General features: G+C 50.0%; 1 protein-coding gene across 2 annotated transcripts; it reads left to right on the top strand.

Moving 5' to 3' along the window:
* Positions 1–4,609: 4,609 nt before the first annotated feature.
* On the top strand, positions 4,610–27,005 carry BAG3 (BAG cochaperone 3). 2 transcript variants are annotated; one of them, XM_019725296.3, is made up of 4 exons: positions 4,610–5,124; positions 20,326–20,652; positions 22,483–22,881; positions 25,650–27,005. In XM_019725296.3, exons 1-4 carry the CDS (start codon positions 4,939–4,941, stop codon positions 26,466–26,468), a joined length of 1,731 nt encoding a protein of 576 aa, XP_019580855.1. In that variant the 5' UTR covers positions 4,610–4,938; the 3' UTR covers positions 26,469–27,005. The 2 variants fall into 2 exon arrangements, with proteins under 2 accessions (XP_019580855.1, XP_019580854.1); XM_019725295.3 differs by having other exon boundaries at positions 4,799–5,124; positions 25,653–27,005.
* Positions 27,006–27,850: the final 845 nt, after the last annotated feature.

Raw genomic sequence — 27,850 nt, 5'->3', positions numbered from 1 at the left:
AGGCTGCCCATAGTGGAAGGGTCTCCTTGGGAGGGGTTTGCTGGTGAAACTGTGCATGGCTGTGTGTGTTAATCTCTGAGACAAACCAAAATGACTTGGGCTGATCAGCATTTTGCACAGATCGGGGAGAACTGGCTGTTCTCCTATATCAGCTCATATGTTCCGTTAGAAATAGATAAAATCGCGCAGGGACTGAAATCGTTTGGGTGACATTTTCATTGAGAACGCCTCACCGTAGCAGGGCTTGAGTGTCCTGTCTATGACCTGTGCTGGAATCAGCCAGGTCCGTCCACATCATTGACAGGGCTGAGTGGTGATCTTTCACCCACCTGCCAACACCCTTATTTTCTTGGCACTGAGGAAAATTATGTGCACGAAACTTTGTTTCTGAATTGTAGCTTTTTAAATGTTTTACTTGGTGATTAGTGGGATATAGCCCATCAATTCACTTGTTATAGGTATTGAGTGCCTGGTTAATAGCACGGGCTCTAGAACCAGTTGCCTAAATTCAAATCCCACCTCTACAAATCATGAGCTTTGTGACACTGAGGAAGTTACTTAGTGTCTCTAAACCTTTATTGCTTCATCTGTAAATTGAGAATCATAATAATATCTACCCATAAGGCTGCTTGCTCAGGGGATTGTTCCAGATTTGGGTCCTCGGGAAGGAGATTGTGAGACAGAAGTAAGCAAGCAGGACTCTTAACAGCAACACCAGCGAAAGGGAGAGCAGGAAGCCCCAATGGGTGTGTGTGTGTGGTGGGGGAGTTGAGCTGCCATGCAGTCCCAAAGAAAGTAGCAGCCAACCCCAGAGGGCACTCTGGAGCTGGAAGAGCAAGGGAGTCCTGTGTGATGGGCCAGCCGCCACGAGTCGATCAGTACCTGAATGGGGGAGTGGGAATGAAATAAAAGACACACACAAATGCTAATGCGGCCGGTCTTCAGTCATGCTGAAGCCCTGAGTTTATTATCTCTAACCAATATATACAATTTGAGTACGTGCAGTTAAACGAAGAAGATATGCATTATCTCAGTGAAAGTAAATCTTTCCAGCTTCAACCTTACTTTGACATAGAAGATACAAGGTCACTGAAACTCACAAAAGTAAATATTTCAAGGAGACAGAATCTACTAATTGTCTAGAAAGCCCTTAGTTTTCTGTGTCTGGGAACTGGCCGTTTTCACCACATTCCTCAGCAGCCGTTAGGCGCTTTTCAGATAAGGCAGAGACAATGTTATGGGGGCAGAAACCGAGCCAGTCTGCAAGGTTCAGGGTTGCAAGAAACCATGGCTCCCCACAGTCCTGTCCTGAGTTGGACCAAAAGCGCGGGGCCCTTATGCCCCTTGGTAGGTCAGTCACTGGACGCAGGTTCCCCTAGAACTAGGAGGTGTGACCTTGGCCAAAACAGTTTTTCTCAGCTAAGCCAATCCCTAACGGACAGCTGAGATTGGTCTTCCTGCAGTGTTGCCAGCATCTGGGAGGATAAATCCTTCAATCCTGAAAGGGGATCCCAGCCACCACCACAAAGATTAAACGAGATAATCCAAATAAAGCCCACAAGGCAGTACCTAGCATGCAGTAAATGCCTAATAAGTGGCAGCCATTATGATTGTTGTTGTTTTTATAACTGTTAGTTACCAGGCACTGTGACAGAGGCTAGGGACACAGTGGCATCAAGATTCTTCTCCTGTCCTCAAGAAACTCAATGTATAAGCAAATGAGACCACCAAACAAGCCATTGCAATGCTATGCCCTTGATGGGGGGGCCCAGGGTTTGTATGGGAGCATCTAGAAGGGATACATGACCTAGACTAGGAAGGTGAAGGAGAGTGATGCGAAAAGTGATCCTTGGAGATGAAGAGGAGTCAGCCCGGCAATGGGAGGCATTGGAGGTGGGGGAAGTGGTGGAGGAAGCGGTGTGTGAAGACAAGAGCAAGCACAGTGCGAGCGTAATATAGTTCAGCAGGGCCAGCGTGGCGTGTGCACCAGGGAGAGGGGAGGAAGGGCCTCGTGTATACCAGGCTGAGGAGTGTGGATTTGGAAATAGAGATGGCAGTGGGGAGCCATTAAAGCATTCTAACCAGAGAAAGGACGTGGCCCCCTTGTGCTTGAAAACATCACCCAGCTGCCATGTCGGCAATGGATTGGCCATGGACAAGATTAGGAGCTGTTGCCAGGGTCCAGATGAGAGATCAGGGTGATGTGGACCAGGCTGGTGGCACTGAAGAAAGAGAAGAGTGCACAGAGTCGAGGAATATTGAAGAAGCAGAATTTACAGGCTTGGGGATGACTGGATGATAAGAGAGAAAGGGGAATCCAAGGTCACGTTTAAGCTTCTGATGTGGGAAAATGAACTCCAAAAGACCTGGTGTCTTAGTCCAATTGGGTTGCTGTAATAGAATGCCATAGACTGGGTGGCTTATAAACAACAGAAATGTATTTCTCACAATTCTGGGAGCTGGAAAGTCCAAAATCAAGGAATCAGCAAATTTGGTGTCTGCTGGGGGCCCCGTATCCCAGTTCACAGATGGCTGTTTTCTTGCTGTGTCCTCACGTGGTGGAATGGGCTAGCGACCTCTCTGGGGTCTTTTTAAAATAAGAGCACTACTCCCGTTCTTGAGGGCTCTGCCCTCAAGACCTAATTACCTCCCAAAGGCCCCAGCTCCAAATAGCATCACTTTGGGGAACAGGTTTCAACACATGAATTTTTTTGGGGGAAGGGTACAAATATTCATTCTATAGCACCTGGGAAACAAGTGTCCTAAGACCTAGAGAGAAAAAAACCTACCAAGGACAGACATACTCCTCGTTATTCAGCATGGTTCAAAGGAGCTTCTTCCAGGCAGCCCTCCATGGCTTATGGCTACATTTTAGACCAACGTGGAGCCCTGAGGGAGCATGATTCTCAGAAGGAGCTATGCTAATCCCAGAGGAACCTGCTTCCTCCCTGCTTTTATCTAGAGGGGAAGAAATCCAGCAAAGAATGCTCTCAGTGTTTAAACTGTAGTTGTAGTGGAAAGCAAATTAAGCAAAGGAAGAAGACAGAAATAAAAATTCACTTTGGATTCAATCTTCAATAAACATCAAGATAGAGGGTGCCAAAATAATGTATACACATTTTAAGAAAGGAAAAAACTAATTGTAATACTCAATATATACCAATAACAAAAGATGAATACAAGTCATGTTTGACTTCTGCAATTACATGAGGTGCTCAAAGTGGTTACCATCAGCGTCTAGACAGTTCTGATTATGGCGAGCTACACTTGAGCAACGTTGACCAAAGTGTCCACTTGTATACAATCTTTTGGCACCCCCGGTGTTTACTGAATATGGACTCTGGGCCCAGCCTTGTGCTCAGGGCCTTAGATATAGGAAGAATAAGCTACATTGACCAACTTGAACTTGAGGGTCTACCTCCTTCCGTAGTCACATTTCTTATGATAAATTAATGCACTGGTGTTTGGGTTTATATAGCAGCCTCGTGTGTGTTTGGTGACCCTGAGTCAGTCTCTGGGGTTTAATCTCCTCTATGTTTTCCCAAAACTGAGCTTTTGGACTTCAGAGCTGGTGAGTAGACCTACATAAGTGGGAATCATTCAATTGGAAATGATCTGAAGGCATCTCTAGTATTTGCTCCAAAAGGAGTAATGTGAGGGCAGAAAGAGACAAGAGGTGTTGTCTCTGTGGGTTCCAGGGTATTCTCAGAATTTGAGTTAAAAAGTTGGGCCCAATAGTCCCAGGCAACTTTTCAAAATGTTTTTGGGGATGAAGCGTCTGCAAACCCAACGATCTTAAATGGAACCTCCCAAACATTCTCCCTTTGGGGGCACATTCTCTCTCCTTTAGAGCAACTGGGGTGCTTGGTTGAGGTTACAAGTGCACCCATCATTGAATCAACTAAACAAACATTTTTCGTGATTTTGATTTGGTCCTTACTTTCCAAATAAAGGTCCAGATTTAATATAGCAAGAACCAACCTCTACCATAAGAAAGACCAAAACCCAAAAGAATGTGATTTTTCTTTACAGTTGTTTACTGCAATAATAGTTTCTATGTTTAATAGAAGAGGTTCAGGAGCATAAAACCATGGGCTGATGCAACCTCTCATTCTTTAGGTTTCAAAATGCAGGCAGGTGAATTTCCATTCGCACTTCCATTTTCTCCATGGCTTGGTTCTAGTCCCAGATCAACATTCCAGAGCTCTTAAGGCCATGAAGAAAGGTGATTAAAACGTAACTGAGTGACGCCAGTGTCCCGCGTATCAGTATAAGGGGGAGTATAGGAGGTAGCCGGTGGGCGAAACTCTAGTTTAAAACCAGCGACTTCAAAGGCTAACGACGACTTTGTTTTTATACCAAGGAGCCGCAGCAGGCACTCCGCGCCCGGACTACCAGTCCCGGAAATACCCACGCAGCTCCAAGAAGAGGGAGCGAGTCTGAAAACCGAAACCGGCCGCAGGCTGGTCCCGCAGGGGAGCCACTGCCCACCTCAGGGCAGCTGGGCGAGGGCGGAGCTGCGAGTGGAGGAGGGGCGGCCGGCCCGAGGCCCCGCCCCCGCCCCGCCCCGCCCGCCACGATTATAGCGGATGACTCAGGGCGGAGCTCCGCTTCCAACCCGCGCCGCCGCCAACTTCTCTGGATGGGACCAGAAGTTTCTAGCCGGCCAGTTGCTACCTCCCTTTATCTCCTCCTTCCCCTTTGGCAGCGAGGAGGCTATTTCCAGACACTTCCACCCCTCTCGGGCCACGTCACCCCCTCCTTTAATTCATAAAGGTGCCCGGCGCCGGCTTCCCGGACACGTCGGCGGCGCGCACAGTTCGAGCTCCGGCCGCGGCCCGCGAGCGACTCGGCGCCTGGAGGCCCCACACCCCGCGACCCAGCACCCCGCGACCCGGCACCCCGGCGGCCTCCCCTCCGGGCCCACCCCGACCCAGCATGAGCGCTGCCACCCACTCGCCCATAGTGCAGATGGCGTCCGGCAACGGCGCCGGCGACCGAGATCCCCTGCCCCCCGGCTGGGAAATCAAGGTCGACCCGCAGACGGGCTGGCCCTTCTTCGTGGACCACAACAGCCGCACCACGACGTGGAACGACCCGCGCGTGCCCCCCGAGGGCCCCAAGGTGAGCCAGACCCCTTAGCTCGACGAGTGGAAGAGCAGGGCCGGGCGGAGGCGGCTGACCTGGGCCGGGCTGCGGGGACGCGAGGCGCCGAGTGCCCGCCGGCCGCAGCCTGCCAGCGCCCCAGCTCCTGAGGTCGGTGAAGGCCACCTGGGGCACACGGACCTCCGGGCCGCACCAGCTCCCCGGGGTCGGCCTGCCGCGCCCCACGAGCCCGGTCTTCGGTCCCGCCCTTGACCAGCGTGGGGGTGAGGGGGAGGTCTCGGAGGGGGCTGTGCTCCTTCCGCGGTATGGGGTTGCTGGGGGTCGGCCCGGAAGTGCGACCCGAGCGGTGGCACCAGGTCCGGTCCACCGGCTCGATTCGAGGGGCCCAGGGGCTGAGGGCCCGGTGGCCGGAGCTGGCCCGGGATCCACGAGAGGCGGCCGTTCTGGTCAGCTCCCCAGGCCGGGCCAGGCCCCAGCGCCGCGGGGCTTCCGGGGCAGAGATCCTGGTGTCTCTCAGCTGATCTCACGTGGGCGGGCGCCAGGGGCCACTCGCAAGCTTGGGTGGTGGGTGGGCTCTTAGGAAATTTACCTCTAGTTCCTCAAAGTGGTTGAGGGGTATCTTGACTTGACTCGCCTGCCTCAGGCACAGGATGACTCAGGAGACTGATGTAAATATAGTCCTATTTTTTTCCATTTTATATTTGGAATTTAAATTGTATTGTTTGAAACAGTTTTTTATGAGAATCTATTCTAGTATGACTTGTTAAAAACAAGATGCTCTTCTCCCAGGCAATTTCTAAACTAAAGATGTTAAGACTGTCTCATAGTTGGCCATCGCCTTAGGACATTGCCTCACACTGGCGAGAAAGAGAAATTTTTTTTAAATGGCATACATTCCCTTTCTTGTTATGGTATGAAAACGTCTAGGATTTGTTTTTAATAAACAAATAACTGGGCGATAATCCTTTTGTGAGTATAGCAGAAGTATGCTTCATTTGCCTGTATGTAAGGATTATATTTAACGCTTAGGAACATGAAAATTTGAAAATAAAAATTTGAAATGAGTCTGTTAATATGTAAAAATGTAATTGTGCTATTCTTGCCATTATCTATAAGTTGGATCTTTTCCAAAATAAAAAGCGTGGAAAAAAGAAATAGGTAAAGGGTAACTGTTAATGCTGTCTGGGCGAAATGAAAATAGAAGCTGTAAAGAGCTGGTAAAGTATTTTGAAGATGTAAAAATTCACAAAATCAAGAATACTTTGTAAGTCATTATTTTTGAAGAAAGATTTATGTTATCCACCTTCATTTTTATGCACCTTTTTCTTTAAAATATTGGTAAAACTCTGGTTCCCAACCAGACATTGTATATTCAGCAACTTAACATTTATAAGAAATTAATGGTATATTTATTTCTGAAAATTAGTACAAGAGGCTGTAATTAGTACAAGAGGCATAATTACATATACTTTTTGTGTGTGTGTTCAGCCCATTAGTGGGTGAAACTAATGCTCGTTTCAAACCAGCCCTGTTGCTCCAGTCTGTGTGAATTTGATCTTTAGTGTGGCTAAAAAAACCCAATTATTTTGAGGCTTCCTTCCTATAAAGACAGGGACCGTCAGAATCTTCTGGCACCCTTTGTTGTGAGTGAAGGTCAAGTTTGAACGTATCCGCTGGGAGTGCAGTATGAGAACCAGATTGCCAGCACCTTGTTTTCATCAGGAAACTGACCTAGCAAGTCGAGGCCTTTGTGCACCCGTCTGGTGGATGGGTTAGGCTGTGGTTTCATAAAGCTTTTTAAGGGTAGAAAAAATCCAGGTTGCGTTGCTATTCTCAACAAATAGAAAATAAGAGCTACTAAAATCAGAATTCTGATGTTGGGAGAGTGGATTTGAAAATTCAAGTCAGAATTTTAAAGTTGAAAGGTCCTTAAAGATCTTTTAGCTCAGCCTCTTTTATTTTACTGAGAAGGAAACCCAGAGAGTTCAAGTGTGTTTCCAAAGATCACTCAACTAATACTAATAGCAAAGAGATAACCATGGCAGTAAGTCCTAAGAAGAGGCAGTGTATCTATTCAGAAGAAGGTAGAAATGTCTTGAATTTTTATGAAACCGTGAAGCGTACAGGCTGAATACTTTGATTTTTTTTTTGTGTCCTCCCAATACCCCCAAGTATTAGATGGCTGATTTCTGTGCTGTGATTACTTGGATGGTGATGGCTGGATGTGATCAACTCAAGAAAACAAGTTCTCTGTACCAAATTAATTACTTGAGATTTGTCAGCCTGGTACCAACACATAAGGAGAAAACTAACATTCACTTCATTAGTTCTTCGGTATTATAAGAGCCAAAGGGTTCATTCCTTTCAAACCTGTGCTTTGATATACACAGAACATGTTGGTGACTAATTCAGTTTCTCTTCTATGAATTACACCTTACTCCAGACTAAATAAAATGGAAAATCCTTCAGTATTTATATTAGAAATTGATTTCGTAATGCGTAATGAGTGAAGGGCCCTGGCACAAAACAAAGGGCTGTTTGGAGGAGCTAAGAGGACCCCTCCAAGCATCCTGACCTTCAAGAGGAGATGCTGTCAATCAGTAAAGGACTATTCATTGAGCATGAATAATAAAGAAAGCCCTCTTTTGGGGAAGACGGCTTCCTGGTATTTACAGTACAACCTTGTTGGTGAACGAATGGCTTTCATGGAAAGAAGAAGAAAAGACCAGAACTTTGTATTTTGTTTAGTCTTATACTCTGTCCTCTCACAGTCGATCCTCTCACATTCCCCTGAAGTGGTTAGAGTGACTCCCCACATTTTCACAGAGGGGAAAAGTGAAAGCAAGTGTCTTGCCCTTCGGTGCAGAGGCACAGGGACTGCTGGAAGCAAAGACACTGGGCTTTCTCCAGCTCCGCTCCAAGTGACCCTCCCCACCTGCAGTCTTCCTGGGTATCGATTTTCTGCACACGTGGGCTTCCCATTAATCTCCTGGCAAGTTCATGCCAGTCCAGGCCCCTTCCCTGTCAGAAAGGTTGGCATTCGCTTTGGAGTCACTAGATGCACACAGTTCCTGTGCAGCCGCCCCTCTGGGCTCTCCTCACAGAATAAACAGAGACCAGCTACTTGGGAGTGTGGCGCTGTGCTGCTCCCTCGCAAAGCCCTCTGGGACCTGAGGGAGACCCTCCTCCCTCTAGGTCTCCAGATCTTGGAGGTCACCAGCACAGATTCCCAAGCTTGGCAGTCTCCAGGGAAGCCTTTTAAGAACACAGATTGCCAGCTGCGTGCCCCCCCCCCCCCCCATGTTGAATCCAAATCACTCAGGGTAGGGCGCAGAAATCTTTAAGTCAAAAAAGCTTCCCCGATGATTCTTGAATCTACCAGACTGGCATTTGGGAGCCACTGAGTAACGGGGATCCCATTTTTGGTGGAAGAGGGGTGGCAGACTGGGACTTAGAATATAGTAAGCCTGCGTGTAGCCCCCGGAATCCCTCACAGGGCACCTGCTTAACATCTACCTGCTAGAGACTTTCTCTGAGCCTCCTTTTTCCTTCTTGGTGAAACTCCCCGGTGCCTGGCTTCTGGGAGTGTGAATATGGGGGTGGCATGGGGAGGGATAGAGCTGGCAGGGTGGTGGTAGTACCAGGTGTGGGGAAGGGCCAGACTCGGGGAGGTCCTGCACCCCTGGAAGAAGCGAGCCAGCTCGTTCCCTTCCTGTCTTGCCCTCCCAGCAGAAGCTCGTCATAATCATTTGACACATTATCCTCAGGGCCTGTGAATGAGAGGTAGAAACATCCTTTCAGAGGAAACTGGAAATGTTTTGAGTTACGATTGAAGTAGAGACACCCATTTATTCTGCTTCAGGTTCAGCAGAGCCTCCTGATTTTTCTTGAAGATGAGGTCATTTTGCTCTTTGCAGATCAATTGCAAAGAGCTCCTGCCTCTTAGCAGAATCAGAGTAGTCAGGAAATGAATGTCCACTCTCTCCTTTTATTTCCAGCAAGTTGCAGTTACTGTGGAGCAAATTCCTTTGTGACTGATGAACAGTAATTTGTTGGGGGGTGGATAAAGAGCATGGCCAGATGCCTTAGGAGTACAGCTCATCCAAGGCCTTCCTTTTCCCCCCTGAAGGACAGTCTGTGTTTGGCTAATGCAAGAACTGAACATAATTTGTCCTCTGTTTCGTAGAGTAGATTTGCCCCTTATGAGGGTAGAGTTCGTACACAGGAACTGTGGCGGCGGTTGACGTTAGCCAGGGCCGGGAAGGCTTAGCTGCGTGATGCTGTTGGGCTGGTTGTGAGTCACAAAGCTTCATGCCACCCATGAGGCCTGATTAGCGCTGTCCTCGCTTCTGGAATGACACGATTGCCTTGTATAAACCACTCTATGTGTTTATTATTTCCTATTGATGTTTTGAAATGATCTGATATTTATCATAAAAATAGGAAACCATGCATAATCTAAACCTACTACGCTTTCTCCTTCACATTTTTGTCGGTTTAACGTTGCTCTTAAACATTGAAGACACCTATGTAGAAAAACTGGGAGCAGAAGGCTAAGGCCTTGCTTGTTAGGGACCTCTGAGGACCCTCTAGTGCTAATAAACACCAAAGAAACCTCTGTCCTACCTGCCTGGGATTTCAAGCCCCTCCCAGCTCCCCACTGCTGGTGAATCAAGTCTGCACCCTAGGGCCCTCCTCTGCCTCAGCTCTCAGACTCACAGCTGGACTTCTGAAGCTCAACTCCAAGTCCCCTCCTTTGGCAGATGTGAAGCTAATCCCCACCCCTTTCTTGGTGTTGTGCAACTGTGTGAGATATCAGGTGTTATTAAGTCTTCACGTATTTCTATGAAGATTCCTGGGGGAGGTGGGGGGGCAAGGGCTTGGCAGCTCTTCAGGAAGCCAGGCAGCTTACAAAAGCTTAATCAGAGGGTTTCTTTAGGAAGGAATGAACCTAATATTTTTTTGTCTGTCAACATATTTATACATACCTGCCAGACACGGATCAGTGCTCTTACAAACCTTATCTGTTTAAATTCTCAAAGCAGCTCTCTTAGGTACATTCAGGTGCATCTTCTCCGTGAGAAAATAGACTTGGAGACGGATGTGCCTGGCCCAAGGCCTGTCAGCTGTGACAAAAGAGAAAGACGGTATAGACAGATCTTTACCCCCCACCTAGGAGCCTGAAGGGGTGGCAGACAGACTTGCCCCTAGTGGGCCTTCTCAAACGTCCTTCATACTCAGAGCTCGCCAGCCATGGCCCCGGTAATAAACAGCCTGAGTACAGCTGATCAGAAACGTTGGCTCGTTTCCTGAGCCTGGGTCTGACTGGAGGAGATGGGCCCAAGTGTTCACTCCCGCATTCAGCCCATCCGAAATTTACTGATGTTACGATGTTAAATGCCATATAGAGGACAGTTCTGCCTCCTTCATGCCGTTCTCCACAAAGCATTTCCTACATTTCTTGGGTTAGAAGCAGGCTATCCGGGTTGGAAACAGGCTATCCCTGATCTGGACTCCACGTTAATTTGAATCTTTGCTCCAAAAGGCGGCACTTTTTGCTTGCCTTGGGGTCACGTCCCTATGGGCTGAGAGTTCCAGAGGCAGACTTGCGTCTGTTTCATCTTTCGGCTTCTCAGTGCCTGGCAGGGTCTACAGGCTCAGTAAAAAATCGAATGATTCTGTGTGGAGAAGAGTAAAACACGGGCCTGGGCTCCAGGGTGGACAGGCTGGTTAGAGAAAAGAGGCCCTTCTGTTAGTTTCCAAGTGCTGCAGTGTTGTCCTGGGCTCCCAAATGTCCCCCAGGAGCAGACTCCTTTCATCACATTTCTGAATGGCCTTTTTCCACAGGAGACTTGAGTATTGATTCCCTAAGTTCATCCTTTCGGGTCTCGAGAAGCTCTTTTTGTCCCCACGCATGACACAGCATCTTGGAGCTAATCCACAGCTGCACAGAGCCACCCGATGCTGTGAAAGGAGTTGTGCCCCACCCCACTGATGACAGTACGATCCGCCGCCCACAGAGTGAAGCTTCTTACTGACTGTCAATTCAGAAAAGCCCAGAGTCCCCACTGCACTACATCAGAGCCTGTGAACAGCACGTTGCCTGCGAGCTCCCAGCACAGAGCTGTGGCCCTAGTGAGGGAGGTGAGACTTGCTGCTGAAAATTCCCAGCATCCTGTTGAAGAGCAGACACTTCCTATTTCGAAGTAACTTCCTTGGTGTTCATTGTAGTAGGAAGGTCATTTTTTTCAGTTGTTTTAAGTCCTTGGACTCTGAATGAATGCATGGATGGTTCAGAAACCGCGGAGGACAGGGACGCTTGTGCGTGCGCATGAGAGAAGGCAGCCACTTCTGGTTTTGAATCTTCCAGATTCGCTCTATGGACCCTGAGCATCGGAGCAGGACCAGCTCTCCTGCTTCTGTAGCACTGGGTTTTCTCCCTCCAGGGGGCCCATGCTGGGCATGTGTGGAGTCAGGGCCCTGGTGATTCAGAACTGAGCTGAGTGCCCTTACTCTCAGCCAGGCAGTGACTCAGCACCAGCACTGGCGCCCTGACCCAGAGCGCACTCGAACTGAATGTTCCAGGCCTGTGTCTCAGCCCAGCTCGGCTGGCGAAGTGAAATGCTTTTTCCCTGCTGCGTTTTACCCCAGGAAGATGAAGGATTTGGGAACATTTGCCACAAGCAGTGGGGACAGGTGATGTGGCAGCAAGAGTGAAGTTAACACATCCTTGCCTGGTGTCAGGTTCTAGTGCTCTCAGATAAAGCACTCACCTTCTTCGAGCCTCAGTCTCCCCTTCTGTAAAATGGGCACAGAATAGTACCCCTCCCGCAGGCTGTGAGGGTCATGGGGGACGGTGCCGGAAGGCAGTGAGTCCGGGCTGCCACGTGTGTGCAGTCCATGGAAACGCACAGCTTCCACTGAGAAGTAGGACGATTCACAGGTAGGCATTAGGCTTCTGCGCATGGTAGTCAGTTCTGTCTGGACATGGGTCTGTCGGCTCCCAGCTAGGCCTGGAGTCTTGTTTCTTAGAAGCAAGGCCTCCTCTTAACCTCCGTGGACAACTTTAGTTGACTCCTTCTACCAGTGTTGGGGTGCCCTCAGAACCCTTCCTGGGGGGCTCCTGTGCCCCTCGTGAGGGTAGGATGTAGCTGTAACTCAGGGACGCAATACGGGGTTATATAAAGGTTGTTGGGCCTTCTGGGGCCTCATCCAGGCCTGCATTCACAGCCCATCAGCCTGTAGGTTCATCCCTGATCCCCCACCCAAGACAGGCCAGGTTGGGGGGAGGGGTGTTTCCTGCACTCTGCTGCTCAGGGTGCTGTGTTTACCCTCGACTCCAGCTCCTTGAGAGGAGGCTCTCCTTCTGCATCTCTTTGCAGGTCCGAGGACAGTGCCAGGCAGGAGTTAGGTGGGTGCCCAGTGAGAGCTGCGGGAACCTGAGCCACGTTACTCAGGGGCCGGCCGTCTGCACAGCTTTTCTGGACCCAGCTCTAAGGGGCAGCCATGTCACTGCAGGTAGAAGGAGAGGGAGGGATTTTCTAGTGCCACCACCCTCTCGGGGGAGGAGTCCTTTGAGCAGCCTCTTGGGATGGGGAGGAGAGTACCCCCTAGAATTCCCGCCAAGGCTGCCCCCATCAGTCAGAGCCGTTCTCCCCTCGCCTGAGCCTCAGTTGATTAGTTGGAGATGCTTTTCTTTGGAGAAATTGTGTTTTGTACACAACGAATGTCTAGTGAAGCTCTGTACCCTGATACCAACAAACCTTAGGTGGTGGGCTTCTACCGGATGGAAGAGCTGAGTGATGGACCAGTGTTCCGCCTTGGATTTGTGAGACAAATCCTTGACAAACTCCCTGACAAACTCATGGGAAAGTACCATGAGGAGGTTTCTTTAACTTAAGACAGTTTGCTTCCTGATACAGAAACTTTAGGTACTTTTCCATCTGTGATTTGTGGCTTTGGATTGATTAAAGCAGATGTTCCTTTTTTTTCTTTTTCATTTCCCCTGAAGAGAATGTAGGTAGTTTTTCATATTCCTGTAGCCGTGAGTTCCGGAGCTGGGAGTCCGGTGACCGGGGTTCTCAGCCTGGTTCTGCAGTAACTTCCTGTGTGACCTTGGGCCACATTTTCTACATGGAATATTTGAGGGACCCAGGGCCTGGTGGGAGACTGGGGAGGCCGGGTGCTGACTGAGCACTCCCTCCAGGGAAAACCAGTCTGTGGGTGGTGCTAGCCAGGAGGTCCCTTACGTGCCCCGGCGTGGGGTACACTGAGGATGCTGGGGGGCCAGCAGATACCTTGCTTCTAGGCAAGTCCTCCTGCCCCAGCCTGGCTTGGCTTTTCTCACTAGGTCTCAGGGCCATGTGTGCGATGAGCCACAGTCACCGCAAGTTGGGTGTGGCTTCTCAGCGGTGAGTTTGTCCAAATACAGGCCCCTTCAGAGGGGCTGGCTGGGGCCTGTTGGAGGGAGAGGGGAGTTATGGGGCTCTGGCCCCTAGAGTTGTTTCTGGCTGTTTGCTTCCAGGTTGTGAAATGTTAGACACAGTTCTCAGGTGAGAAAATGGCATCCTTGCCCATCAGTGCTCTTAAGACTCTCAGATAAAGGGGCTTCTAACTCTTAACAGGCTCGTTACGAATTTGATGAGACCACCAAGGAATTAGTTTTGTAAACAATAAATCCATCAGTAACTATTTGTAGAATGAGGAAACGTGATTGCGTAGGGCATGAGTTTAAAGTTTACAAAGACTTCCTTGTGTCTTATTTCACTTAAATCTTGCACAGATTCCTGGGAGGTGTGGGTATTTTTACAGTGGGAAAAAGTGAGTCTTAGTAGCAAGGAGTCTTGTCTGAGGGCACACAGCTGGTGAGCAGCAGGGTAGAATTGGAGCCCAGGGTGACAACTTGAAGACCAGGGCTCGTGCTGGTTTGTCCTACTTGTTGGACGTAGCTGTAAAGAGGAGCATTGATGGGTTTCAGGTTCTAAAAAACCTTTTTTCCCCAGTAGAAACACATAGGGACAGCCATCTCATTAATCCCGGGATAAAATACACAGTATATTTTAATAACAGGTATATCAGGTAAAGCCTGCAGTCACCTGTGACTGGATTGCTTTTAGAACTTGTAGTTAGCACAGACTCTTGTCTTACCGGGAGTGCTGTAAACAAACTGGTGGATGTGGCCTTTGCTGATTCAGAATTTGCCCAGTGTCCATTCTGTGCCCCAGACAGGGCTACGGCAGTCGGAGAGACCATCCCAATCCAGTGGGAACTGGAGGAATTCTGAGTTTGACTGTGGGGATGCAAATAGCTTTTATATGTCAAATTGGCAATGATACTTAATTCATATCTTTGGCCTCTAATACATACGGAAAATTTTGATAGGATGTTGAAGCTCAACTCTCTACTTGTGCTTTAGAACTCAGCTTGTCGTTTGTTCTGCTTCCTGCTGGATAGAAGTGAGCCAAGCCGCTTAATTCTGATCCAGATCCTGGGTACATGGGGAGTTCCAGGATTCCTGTTTCCCTCCATCTTTTTTCCTTTGTTTTAGAAGTTTTGAAGTATCACTAGTAAAAGTCAACACCTGACTGGTGTGAAGGCTCTTCCGGCCTAAAAACCCAGTTTCTAGAACCTGTGTCCTACTTCAGACTCCAGGGCTGTCGAGGTGACTCTGGGGCAGCCCTCAGAGCTCCCGTTGTTGCTGCCATCCTTCATTCAGGTGGGATCTGTGGTGTGTGGAGCCCGCTTTTTTTTTTTTTGAGAGCACTATACCTTGGAGCTGAGATTAGGGCCTGCAGCGGGGCCGTTTTTAGGGTTCAAAGGCTACTCTGTAGAGGGAGGGAATTGCTTGTGGATGGTCGAGCACACCCTGCTCCCTGGCTGTCCCCAAAGCAGCTGAGGCCATGCATGTGCAACACTCCAGCACATCTTGCAGGTGCCCAGGAAGTGTTGTTCCCACCCTATTTCCTAAGGCATAGGAGTCCACGGTGAAGGGTGGGGGGCGTCAGCAGCTTCCGCCTCGTCATTTGGTACATGAACATTTGGGGCACCTCGAGTTGCAGAGATTTCTGATACGGTTTCACTGAGTGCAGTTAAGAGTGGTCCTTTTCAGATTTTTCATTTATTTTTTTTCCTCCTTCTTCCGCACCCCGCCCCCACTCCAGTTCAAGCCGTTGTGTCTCAGTCTAGTTGTGTAGGACACAGCTCCCTGGCCCGTGCTGGTGTTATGAGCCTTGCGCTCCCCCCCGGCTGAGGCAGTCAGTCCCCAGTTGTCTGTTGCCCACTCACAGTGGCTCACGGCAGCTTTCGCCGGCTGCCGGCCACTCACGCTGGCCACCGGCCGGCTGCTCCTGGCAGCACACAGCAGCCTATGGCAGCTCACGCCAACCACGCTCATGGCAGCCCAGCTTCAGGGAGAGCTGTTGTACACAATCTTAGCTGTAGAGGGCGCAGCTCACTGGCCCATGTGGGAATCGAATCGGCGACCTCAGCGTTACAGCGCTCCCACCATCTGTGCCACTGGGCTGACCCTCTTTTTAGATTTCTACATCAACTTTTCCTTGTTTTTGAGGTTCGTGTAGAGCCAGACAGGACCTTGGAAATCTGAGGCCATGGAGACTGGCAGAGCTGAAAGACGTTCACTGAGATCAGTGTTTCTCAGTGCGGTCCTGGCTGGCCTTCCCTTACACCTATTGAATCAGACTTTTTCATTTCCTGGGTGCTCCTGATGCCCCCTAGAGTTTGTGAACCACTGCTTAACAGAACGTCTGGGCCTTCCCGTCATTGTACAGCTGAGGAAACTAAGGTCCAGAGAGGGGATGCAGCTCACCTGTTTAGGGCAGAGTCAGGATTAGAACCAGGTGCAATCTCTTTCCATGGCTCCGAGCCATCTGCTTAGCACCCATATTATTATTAAAAACCAGTAGTGAAGTTTAGATGTGAACCCAAGGGCTCACCCAAGCTCAGAATGTGACCCCAGGCTTGTCTAATAATAATACCTTGTACCTCCTAGGGCACATTTGGGCTCATCTGGGGTAATTGCCCTGCTTCTTATCCTGGCTATCTCATGGAGCTGTTTAGTGCCTTCTGAGACATGCCTCAGGGGATGTTAATGCAGTGCACAAACAAGGGAGAAGAACTAACCAATTCACTTTATAACTTTATGGGGTAAGAGAAGCGTTGAAGTCAGGATGCTGGCTATTTCCCACTTAGGTTTTGTGTGTATGTATTTCTGATGTCTTTTGCCAAAGGTAAGGATAGTGAGCTGAGGTGCACTGGAAAAGAGTTCCTTACGAAGCTACGGGCAGGCCATGGTGAGGAGGCAGGGACTCACAGTTGTCTCCTTGGTCACTGATCGTGACCGGTCCCTGTGTCAGAATCACACGGAATAGCCCCCAGAAGGTGGGGTCCCCATTGAAGTAGAGTCGGGGCAGCAGATCGTGAGTCTTCTACGAAACATGCTGGTGTAACCGATAGACTTTTTCTGGACTTGTGCTTGAACTTGAGAACAATTCTTACAGGACTGAAGAGACAGACACTGGTCATATTCTAGGAGGATCATAAATATTACATATTTTTAAACTTTTCATTTGAAAAAAATTACATTGTTTTTTTACTACGCTGTGTGATGAAAACACCATAGAAGATAGAAAGGGCAATTTAATTGAACTCTTTTGGGTTGTGCTTTTTGGTTAGTCAAAACTGAAGCATTTTCTATTGACAGGTCTCTGATGATATAGCAGAGTAGAAACATTAGAAGGTGGTGTCTGAATTCCTGGTACAGACTTTGTTATGGTTGCGAGTTTCAGTTTTGGTTTAAATTATTCGTTCTTGTAGAAGTGTTTAGTCGTCTATTCTGTAAAACTGATGGGGTCTTTTATCTAAAGCAGTGTTTTTCTAAACAAAACCCCACTAGAGTGGAAGGGGAGCCTGCTGCCTTTTAGATGTGAGGCTCATGACGAGATGCGTGGTTTTGTATTAAATGGTATAAATGGGGCATTTACGCACACGGAAGCAGGAGTGCAGATCTCAGGGCTGTAGGAAAAGGCGCCTCCAGGCCGCCTTTCACCCTCCCTGCCTTCCACTTTGTGCCAGCTGACAGCTCCATTTTTCAGTCAACGCCAAACTCAGAACTTGAGTCTTGGCCTCCTGTCCTGTCAGGCACAGCGGCCTTTCCGTTCCTCCTCTCCCGGGGTCACCCTTCCTTTCACTGCCCTGTCTCCTGCTTTGCCCTCATGTCTGCACTCTCCTCCCTGACTTCTCTTATTTCCTGACATGTCCTTTCTCCTTTCGATTCTTCCAGTCCTGGTGAGGTGTCTTGTCAGCAACTCACAGGACAGTGGACGTGGAGCCTCACTTGCAGCTCTGCCCTCTGGGCCTCCAGACTTATTTATCCTCTTCAGCTCAGCACTTAACCTTCAACCTCCACCCCCTCCCCCACTGCTACTCTGACAACATGCCCCTTCCCCTGCCTGTAGTGACCACAGGTGTTTGGCCTTCTGGGCATCTTTCTTGATGTGTTCTCATCAAGAAAGATGCCCTGTAGTGACCACACGCTTTCCTCCACTGACCCAACATGGCACTTCTTCCAAGACCCAGGCTGAATATTGGCTCCAGGAAGCAGCCTCTGCTGTCACAAGTCCCTCGGGCAGGCAGACTTAGTCTTCCTTCCTCCCTCCTTCCTCTTCCTCTTTCAATTGAGGTACCAAATATATTTAGTGAGATTCATAAAATGCACAATTCTTGGCAGGCCAGCTGCAGTGCCTTCTGGATCCAGGGGCTTCCCCAAGGAGAGCCAAGCTGCAGCCAGGCCTATCTAAGGTTTCCAGGCCCTGGAAGGGTCTGAGTTGGAGGCACAGCTCACAGCTGGCTGTGTGGGGATGGCGGGGTTGGCAGCCCTCACTTGTGAAAACCAGATAGTATGGGTGGAATGTGGCAGGGAATGGGCAGTGTGGGGGTTCCAGAGAAATTCAGAGTTTGATGGGTTTCTACATAGGTGTACACTCATTTACCACTATCCAGAAAAAGATGGAGACTATTTCCATCTCCTCAGAAGGTTCTTTCAAGACCCTTCCATTTCCTTCGGGGGTAGCCACCATTCCGACTCCAGTCACCGTTGGTTAACTTTGTTCCTTCAGTTTTGACTCCTTTGACACTTTGGGGTCTGAGAAGTATAATCACATGCTTATTTAGGGAGGGAGCGCACAGGTGTTTGGCCTTCTGGGCATCTTTCTTGATGTGTTCTCATAAACCCGCACAGCAGTCCTGTGAGGCTGCTCCATCTTCTGGATAAGGGGAGTAAGGCTCACAGAGGTTAAGAGAATTGTTCCAAAACGGTTACTGAGGGAGGTCAGAATGAACTTGATCCTACCTAGGGTAGCCCTGTCCTAGCTGGAAAAACCCATGCATTTCCCCCATCTGCAGGGCCCCCCATGCTTGCCCAGCAGTTCTGCTTCCTGTTTGTTTCATGCAGCCTCAACCTTGTCTAGTTGGCAGGGAACATGCTTGCGGGTTTGGTCACCCCGTGGTACCCAGCACCTCAGTAGCGGATGTTTCCCAGCAGCTAGTCAGTGGGTGAGGGCTTGCTAACTGCTCAGCTCTGTGGAGTGTGCAGCTGGCGTGAGGCTTTTGTGTGGCTGGGAGGAAGCAGCGCCCCTGGGAAGCCAGCAGAGACGACGTCCCAGCACAAGCCCAGTCCCTGTTTGAGCCTGCAGGAGGGTGCCAGTAAGTGGATAAAAGTCCCTGGTGCTGTGTTTAGGAGCCAGCACCGAGTAGTACAGGGGTTCGCAGGGCTTCTTGCTGCCTCCCATTTGGTGCCTGTCTCATGGCAGGAATTCGTTCTGAATGTGAGGCTTGGATCCACTCCCTGCTCTTGGGTGACCTGAGAGTTGAGCAGGCTAAAATAATGCAGCCACCCTGAGCACGTGGGTATTCTAATCTGAGTGCCTGTTTGTTGGTGTCCCCAAGGACACGGCAACACCCTTGCCTCCTGTGTGCTGAAGGCCCTCTGACCAGGGGCTCCGCAGGGGCTCAGCAGGAAGGAAGCAGCTGATGGGTCTGAAAGTGCTAAATGGCAGGGTCAGCCACCTGGTGCACACGCATCTAGAAGCCAGGCAAAATTACAGTGGTCCATCACTCAGTGCGAGTCAGCCCTCGGCTTCCCTTACTGGCAGCTGAGTTTGCCGCAGTGGGAATTACCCCCTGCAAGCTCCTTAGCCTTTGGCATTTGTTCACAGTTGAGAGATGCCTCCATGTGGAGGGATCGCTCTCCTTAATAGCTGACCTGCTCTGAGGTTTATAAGGGGCATACATCCACAGCCCCCTCCTCTGTAAAAGGACCCTCAGGAGATGGTCAGGACTGATAGCCTGGGCAGGGGGTGGGGGTGGGGGGCTGGCTTCAGTTGCCCAGCCTGTGCTTGGTGAGAAATGACATTGCCCGGTGAGTGACTGGCCAGCCTTGTCGTCTGAAACAAGATCTCTCTCTGTGGTACATCTGGAACTTGGCCTTCTCAAGGATCCCAAAATAGCCAGGCCACTGAAGGGAGAACTTTGTGAGAGGACACAGAGGGACCCCAGACGCCCCTCACCAGGCAGGCTTTGCTGGCAACAGAAAGGCAGCACAATTAATCCCCGGGCTTTGTTCTCATTCTGTGCTCCCTGTCTGTCTCCCTTTCTTGCAGCTTGTTCTGAAAATGTTCCCGGCGCCCCTTCTCTGCAAAGATTTTCTAGCCGTGGCCTGAGTTTGGGGCCAGTAAAACTGCATTGTTAGGACGCAGGGGGACCTTTGAGGAAGCAGAGAAGATGGCTGTAATTTAGCGAGTTGGAATTGCATCCTCCTTGCACCACCTGATCTGGGTCTCTGAGGATTTGGGAGACAGTTGTGGCTCTCCTACAAATACTGCTGCCCGCCTGTCACCCAGGGAAAAACCTGTCTTACCGGTGTGGGAGAGTGAGACCTCTCTTGTGCTCCACAGATACCTTGGCTCACCTGCTTTCTCTTGGTGCCCTTCATTCTTAAACTCCTGGCCACACAGCAGCCTGGGTGGGGGGAGGGGTGTCGGGCAGAAGCAGGGTAGCAGCGGAGCTCCTGCCCAGCCGTGCTGGCTGACGCGAGGCCCAGAATCCCTGTGGAAGAGGGGAGTGCTCATTCAGCACCGTGCTTTTCCTCTTCAGAGGTGTTACCTTCCCGGTCTAACCGGTCTGTGTCTCTCTTTTTTGTTTTAGGAAACGCCATCCTCTGCAAATGGCCCTTCCCGGGAGGGCTCCAGGCCGCTGCCCACTAGGGAAGGCCATGCTGTGTACCCCCAGCTCCGACCAGGCTACATTCCCATCCCTGTCCTCCATGAAGGCACCGAGAGCCGGCCGCCGCACCCTGTCTTTGCTCCCCCCCAGCCTGGGACGCAGCGATTCCGAACCGAGGCAGCTGCCACGGCTCCTCAGCGGTCCCAGTCACCTCTTCGTGGTGTGGCAGAAGCCAGCCAGCCAGATAAACAGTGTGGACAGGCGGTAGCAGCTGCGGCAGCCCAGCCCCTGGCCTCCCACAGACCTGAGGTAAGGAGAGGCCTGGCTCTTGGGCCAGTGGGTGCGACCTGAGAACGCAAGCTGTTGTGCCTCTCAGGCTGGCCCGAGACCCTGAGGCTGGCGCCCTGGGCCAGGCACCCGATAAAATGCAGGGCATCTGGGCCTGGCCCACAGCACCAGGGGTCACCCAGCAAAGACAACGTGACAGCCCCACATGGTCCCCCAGCGTTTCACAGGTGGGCATGGATCGTGGCTCTGAGGTCCAAATGCATAAAGGGGGAGTGGCCTCCCTGGGAGGAGCAGCCCAGCCTCTGGCTCCTAATCTGATGCTTCTTACTCCCACCAAGCTTTCTTTTTTCCCCCCTTTTTTCTGCCTCTCTCCAACTCCGGTTCAAGCCGTTGTGTCTCAGTCTAGTTGTGTAGGACACAGCTCCCTGGCCCATGTGGTATTAGGAGCCTTGCGCTGCTCCCTGCTGCTCACAGCAGCACACAGCAGCCCATGATGGTTGTCGGCCACTCACATGCTGGCCACCAGCCGATCGTGACAGTGCACGGTAGCCCATGGCAGCACTCAGCAGCCCGCTGCAGCTCACGCCAACCTCCGGCTGCTCCCGGCAGCCCAGCTCCAGGGAGAGCTGTTGTTCGCAATCTTAGCTGTAGAAGGCGCAGCTCACCGGCCCATGTGGGAATTGAACCAGCGACCTTGGAGTCAGGAGCATGGCACTCCAACCACCTGAGCCAGTGGGCCGGCCCCAAGCTTTCTATTTCAGAAACAGAGACACTGTATGTTATTTCCATAAGTTCAATGTTTATGGATAAGTATTAACTGCTTGGAGCTATACTGATATGAAAACAAGACAGCATACCTGCCCTCACAGTGTCCCACAGTCTAAACGGAAATCCTAAACAGGGAGTCAGGGAGGCAGCTGCTTTATGACGGGTTTTGAGCGCTTTGAGCCTGAACCCAACACTTAAGTGTGTCAGTGTCTAAAGAATAGTCCTTAGTCTGATCCTTAGCTGACGTTCGAGGGCCAGTGGACCCCAGTAGGATTCCTGAGCAGTGAGCCCCCTTGGATTTCCTGTCTGCACACCATCCCGTCGTGTCCACTGGCCAGTTCGTGAGCACACGTTGTCACTCCCTGTGCATCCAGGCGTAGGATCGCCTCCCTTGGCTCTGTGGTGGATGTTTGGCTTCGTTGTCTGCTCAGGGGCTAAAAAGTCCTAGTCAATGTGGACACCAGGAGCGTCTTGGCCCTTCTTGGAGAAGTAGGACCTATACTTGGAATCTTTTTTTGTTGTAAAAATCAGATGTAACATATTGGAGAAATTTTACCAAATTTGAGTGAGCAGGGCCAGCTGGGGAAACACCAGTCCTGATTTTCTAGGTGAATAGAAGGTGGTGCAGAAGGAAAAGGGGCCTGGCCTGTCTCGGGCCGCACGGGACGCAGCTCCTAGTGCCAGGCTGACTTGAATTCCCTGTACATTAGCAGGGAAAGAGTTAAGGAAAAAGGAAATGAAGTGACATGTAATGACAACAAATGCAGCTTATCGAGCACTTGCTGTTTGTGGCACTGTGCTAAAGCAGGTACACAACTATTTTACTTAATCTTCAAGTGAGCCCCGTGGGGGGAAGGTACTCTTTTCCGTGTTTTGATGAGCCTCAGAAAGCTGTTGAGAATTTGAACCCAGGCCTCTGGACTCCACAGGTCCCAGTCCTAACACTGCAGCTTGAAAACAGAAAGGCTTACAGATGGGAGGTCCTATTAAACCTGTCATCCTGAGCAGGCACATCACAGGCCAGGGCGGGCGCCAGGCAGAGGGTCACTCATGGGCCCCGCCTCTACCCTTTGTGTCTTGCAGCGAGCCCAGTCTCCAGCTGCCTCGGACTGCTCGTCCTCGTCATCCTCGGCCAGCCTGCCTTCCTCCTCCGGCAGGAGCAGCCTGGGCAGTCACCAGCTCCCCCGGGGCTACATCCCCATCCCTGTGATACATGAGCAGAATGTCACCCGGCCAGCAGCCCAGCCCTCCTTCCACCAAGCCCAGAAGACCCACTACCCAGCTCAGCAGGGTGAATACCAGACCCACCAGCCTGTGTACCACAAGATCCAAGGGGATGCCCGGGAGCCCCAGCGGGCAGCATCCCCGTTCCGGTCGCCCGTCCTGGGTGCGTCCAGCCGGGAGGGCTCTCCAGCCCGAAGCAGCACGCCGGTGCACTCCCCCTCGCCCCTGCGTGTGCACACCATGGTCGACAGGCCTCAGGTAGGAGGGTTGGTGGCGGCAGACTGGTTATGACAGCATGTCTTCGGGGCCAGAGGAGCTCTGTCCAAGTGCTGTGGGTCCCTCAGCCCTCCCTAGAACACACACGTGTAACGGGGGGGAAGGGAGCTCCTGGACGTGCCTGGTCGGTGGCAGAAGTGCAGGACCAGGGCTGGCTGTAAACCCTCAGCCCTCTCTGTAGCTTGGGCTCATTTTTTCAGCTACTGTAGAGGCAGCTGCCGGAGAGGCAGGCTCCAGCCACCACAAAGGCAGACAGCTGCGCAGAATGGAGCATCAGTCACACGCTGAAGGCCTAGGTGTCTCAGTGCCCACCTTTCAGGGCCCTTCAAAGCCTCTACACAGCCTTGTCTCCAGTCTTCCAGGCAGCTTGTCTCCCTGCTCCCGATACCCCTTCTCCACTCTCAAGCCCATTCTGTCATCCCCCCGCTCGCCCCGTGCCTTTGCTCGTGCTGAACCTGCTCCCTGAAATGCCTTCACAACCTAAGTTCTCCCCATCCTCCAACAAGGCAGTCTTGCCTCTTCTGTGAAGCCCACCCATCTTTCTCAGGCACCTGTGAGTCCCGTAGGAGTTCAGCTTGTGATCGTTCTGTGCATTTCAAAGTGTTCATCTTACATCTTCAGCTCGGCTCTGAGCTCAACGATAGGTGCCGTGCCTTTCGCTTCCCTCCTCTGTGGAGGACCACAGTGCCTGGCTGGTGAGCTGGCCGGCTGGGTGGGTGGAAGCCTTCCAGCCTGGTGCGAGTTCCAGGCAGGGTCTGCTCGTCCTGCCGTGCAGACTGGGGGGCGCTGGTTCCTGGAGGAGGAGGGCGTCTGGCTTCTGCAGCTGGTAGCTCAGCAGCAGAGCACTCAGCAGCCCCGGGCCCCCTCTGGCTGCGACTTGAGCAGCCGAATTAGTTCTCTGCCACAGCTTTTAGAAGGAAGTTCCCCTGTGAACAAATGCGGGGTATCTTTTCACTATAGATGGTGACACTGTCCAGAGCCCTGTAACAGAGCACCCTCCTTTTATTGTTATTTTTTAAACTTTTTTGTTTGTAAATTAATTTCAACCTTACAGGGGAGTAAACAGAAATCACACAAAGAAGTCCAGTATACCCTTCACCCGGATTCACTGTTAACATTTTGCTACATTTGCTTTGTCATTTCTTCTCTCTACGTGTTACCTGTTTTAATTGTTTGACATTTAGTTGTAGATATCGTGCCCCTTTGCCGCACCCTAACTACTTCAGTAAATATTTTCCTAAGAGAAAGACCTTCTCCTTCTTAACCACAATAGAACGATCAGATTCAGGCAATTTAACATTCTTACAACATTATTTAATACACAGTCCATTTTCACATCTCCTTTACAGCAATTTCCCATTCCAGGATCTAATCATTTAGATGTTGTTTCTCTTTAGTCTCCTATAATCTGGAGTAGTCCTTTGGCAGCCTCTCTTTGCTTTCATGACCTTGACATTTAAAAAAAATACAGCCACAGAGCACCCGCTCTTAAGTATTTCTGTAGTCCCTTTTTACCTGCCATTGTTGTGGCTGGTTCATGAGTGGTAAGGGTCAAAGTTGAGGGTGTTTGGGTTGGCAAAAGAGATTTGGTGGTAAAAGAGGTTACAGCTAAGTGTCTACCAGGTCCTTCCCGGGCTCAGTTATCCTGGGAACGTGGTGCCATTTGCAGAGCTAGAGATGTTTTCTCTCATATCTTTCCCAAATGTTGCCCATAATCCGTGAAACAATATTTAAACCTGTTTCTATTTCCCTTAACCGTGTTTGTTTGTGATGAGCTCCCTTTTAGAGCTTGTTCAAAGATCCCTTTGCAAGAATGTGACCTAACTGAACATTTAGTGAAATGTAGTATTTTATATTGGGAATACGTAAAAATAATGGAGTCCAATTCTTATTTCCCAGTTGATGAAATTAGGGTGTGTGAGATTTTTAAGGGGTTTTAGACATTCACCTAAATGTAGAAGAGCTGAGACATTTTGGTTTTAAGCATAGCTAATTTTAAAAAATATGGCTCTATCTTCTAGTCCCATTTATTCAGCAGCCCGTCCTGTGCAGCCAGAAGTCAGTGCAGAGACGCACCACTGAGGTGTGCCCAGCAGAATTCTTACAGGGTTAACTGGGGCATCTTGCTTATTCTCAAAAAATGCATCAGTCTGGGCAGAAACCGCTAGGCCGTCATAGGTTTGTTTGTTTGGTTTTATTTGTTTTTTTTGTTTTTTTTTAAAGAGATTATAACTTTTCTGAAACAGGAGCTGGGAAGATCATATCCTGAATAGAGACTGTCCACACAGCGTTAGGACGGGGACAAGTGACGTTTATTCCTCCATGGCTGTATCACCAGAGAGTCTGAGTCACCTAACACTTTGCTTTGAGCTAAACTAGCTCAGCAGTCAGCAGGAGTTTTTGATATTTTCATTTTTGAAAATTATATTATAATATTATATTAGTTTTTATTGCGTTAAGAATGCCATCTACAGAAAAATCTAGTGAGGTTACAGACCAGGAGACCAAGATGATGAGTGGAAGCATGACAAATTGACAAAAGGTTTGGTCACGTAACGTGATTCATATATTTTCATTTTGTAACCAACCAACATTCTGTTGGTTGACTTTTAAAATCTCTTTTATACTGTTAAAAAGAAAAAAAGCATTTCCCAGTTTTCTTTCTGATTAATATTGTAGTAGCTACAAACAACGTCCTATGACTCTCAACCAGTTATTAAAAACATCTTTGTGTCCTTGCCTCTTCTCAGCAGCCCATGACCCATCGAGAATCTTCACCTGTTCCTCAACCTGAAAACAAACCAGAAAGCAAACCAAGCGCAGTTGGACCAGATCTCCTTCCTGGACACATCCCGATTCAAGTGATCCGAAAGGAGGTAGATTCTCAACCTGTTTCCCAGAAGCCTCCACCTCCCTCTGAGAAGGTTGAGGTCAAGGTTCCCTCTGCTCCCGGTCCTTGTCCCTCTCCAAGCCCTGCCCCTTCTGCTGTCCCCGCACCCCCCAAGAATGTGGCTGCGGAAGAAAGGGCAGCCCCGAGCCCTACCCTTGCAGAAGCCACACCCCCAAAGCCAGGAGAAGCTGAGGCACCCCCAAAACATCCAGGTGTGCTGAAAGTGGAAGCTATCCTGGAGAAGGTGCAAGGGCTGGAGCAGGCTGTGGACAACTTTGAGGGCAAGAAGACGGACAAAAAGTACCTGATGATAGAAGAGTATTTGACCAAAGAGCTCCTGGCCTTGGATTCGGTTGACCCCGAGGGACGAGCTGATGTCCGCCAGGCCAGGAGAGATGGTGTCAGGAAGGTTCAGACCATCTTGGAAAAACTTGAACAGAAAGCAGTCGATGTCCCTGGTCAGGTCCAGGTCTATGAACTGCAGCCCAGCTCCCTTGAAAGTGGTCAGCCACTGCAGGAAATCATAGAGATGGGAGCCACGGCAGCAGACAAGAGTAAGAAAAGTGCCGGAAATGGGGAAGACCCCCAAACTGAAAGCCAGCAGCCAGAAGCCAAAGCAGCAGCCACCCCAAACCCCAGCAGCACGACAGACACAGCTGGCGACCCAGGAGCGCCATAGTCTCCGTGAAATAAAAAGCAGACCTGGAGACTGGGAACTGATTGTGTGCTGTAGGGAATTCTAAGTTGCATGCATTTCAGGGACTTTCAATCAGTTGGTTTTTACTATTCGTAGCCGCTTGGTACGCAGTAATCTGGGTGGAGGCAAAACAGTAAAAGGGCTGAAAGGAAAATGATGCTTTTCTTCAATATTCTTATTCTGTACAAATAAAAAAGTTGCTTGTTTCAAAAGTTTAACCCCATTGCTTGTTGTTTCGGGGCCCTCTCTGCATGGGCACCATGTTAGCCATGGTTGTGAGCTGTCTTCCTGTGGCTCTGGACTGAAGAAGTTTTTTGAGGGGTAGGTGGAGAATCGATTTCCCATCACATAAATATGAAACCCCTTTTTCAGAAAAGTTGCCATTTTAATGGGATGATTTTCGTCTCATAGCTAAAATACCTAACGAGACAATAAAATGTGTAAAGAGCTATAGGAATATCTGTATGTTGGATGACTTTAATGCTTCATTTTAAAGATGAAAATAAAGAAGTGATATGACTCCGTGTATTTTTGTGGTTTGTGAAACTTTGAAGAGTGGCAGCATCAAGATGGTCTCTCGCTGGCTTCAGTAAAATCAGTGGCAGCTGCATGTACAAGCCTGATCTGGGATCTGTACCCTCCCTCTACTGGCCTAGCTCGTGAGAAGATGAGTCTTGGTCATTTTTCAGGCTCAGATGGCCCTGCACCCTTGGCAGACTCAGGGCTGCGAACTCAGGTAACGGGAACGTACCTGCCGCTCTGCTTGGGCGGCATCCCCGCGCACCTGGCCTCTGACCAGCCGCGGTCCTCGCCACGGTGCTGAGATGGTTCAAAGGTGCACAGGGAAAGCACAGTGTGGCCGAGGCTGGCCAAAGTGTTCCTCGGAGTCTAGGTCACTAAGGGTTGGGGACAGTGTTCTCTGAGAGTCTTTACCTGACACTTCTTTGAGTCACCAAACCAGTGCGGAACCAGGTTGATCTTCCCAGATTGGGTTCCTAGAAGCCACGGGGCTTAGGGATCAGATGCACTTTGAAGCCACTGGGTGGAGAAGAACCTCCTTTCTGTGCCAATGTCTCTTAAGAGCTTGGGAAGGACCACAGCCCCAGAATGTGGAGATGTGCTAGATTTTTTTCTTAGCTGCTTGCCAAGTAAACCTGAAAATGAGAAGGAAGATGGGCCTGAGAACTCCCAGGGAGCATGCTGCCTTAAGAGCCCCGAGCTGAATTCCTCATGACTATTGAATTTAATATTGGTGCCTGACGACGCCACACAAAAATACACGCTGGTGTACTTGCCTCTCTTAGCTTGCTGAGGAACGCTGAAGTTATTCCAGTGGGAACCTGCCAACATCATTCCTGGGTGAA

Source organism: Rhinolophus sinicus, chromosome 15, assembly GCF_057876585.1.
Source record: "Rhinolophus sinicus isolate RSI-liver-muscle chromosome 15, RSI-T2T, whole genome shotgun sequence".
Classification (NCBI taxonomy): domain Eukaryota; kingdom Metazoa; phylum Chordata; class Mammalia; order Chiroptera; family Rhinolophidae; genus Rhinolophus; species Rhinolophus sinicus.
The sequence above is the reverse complement of the archived record's forward strand: the minus strand, read 5'-3'. Positions and strand labels throughout refer to the sequence as shown.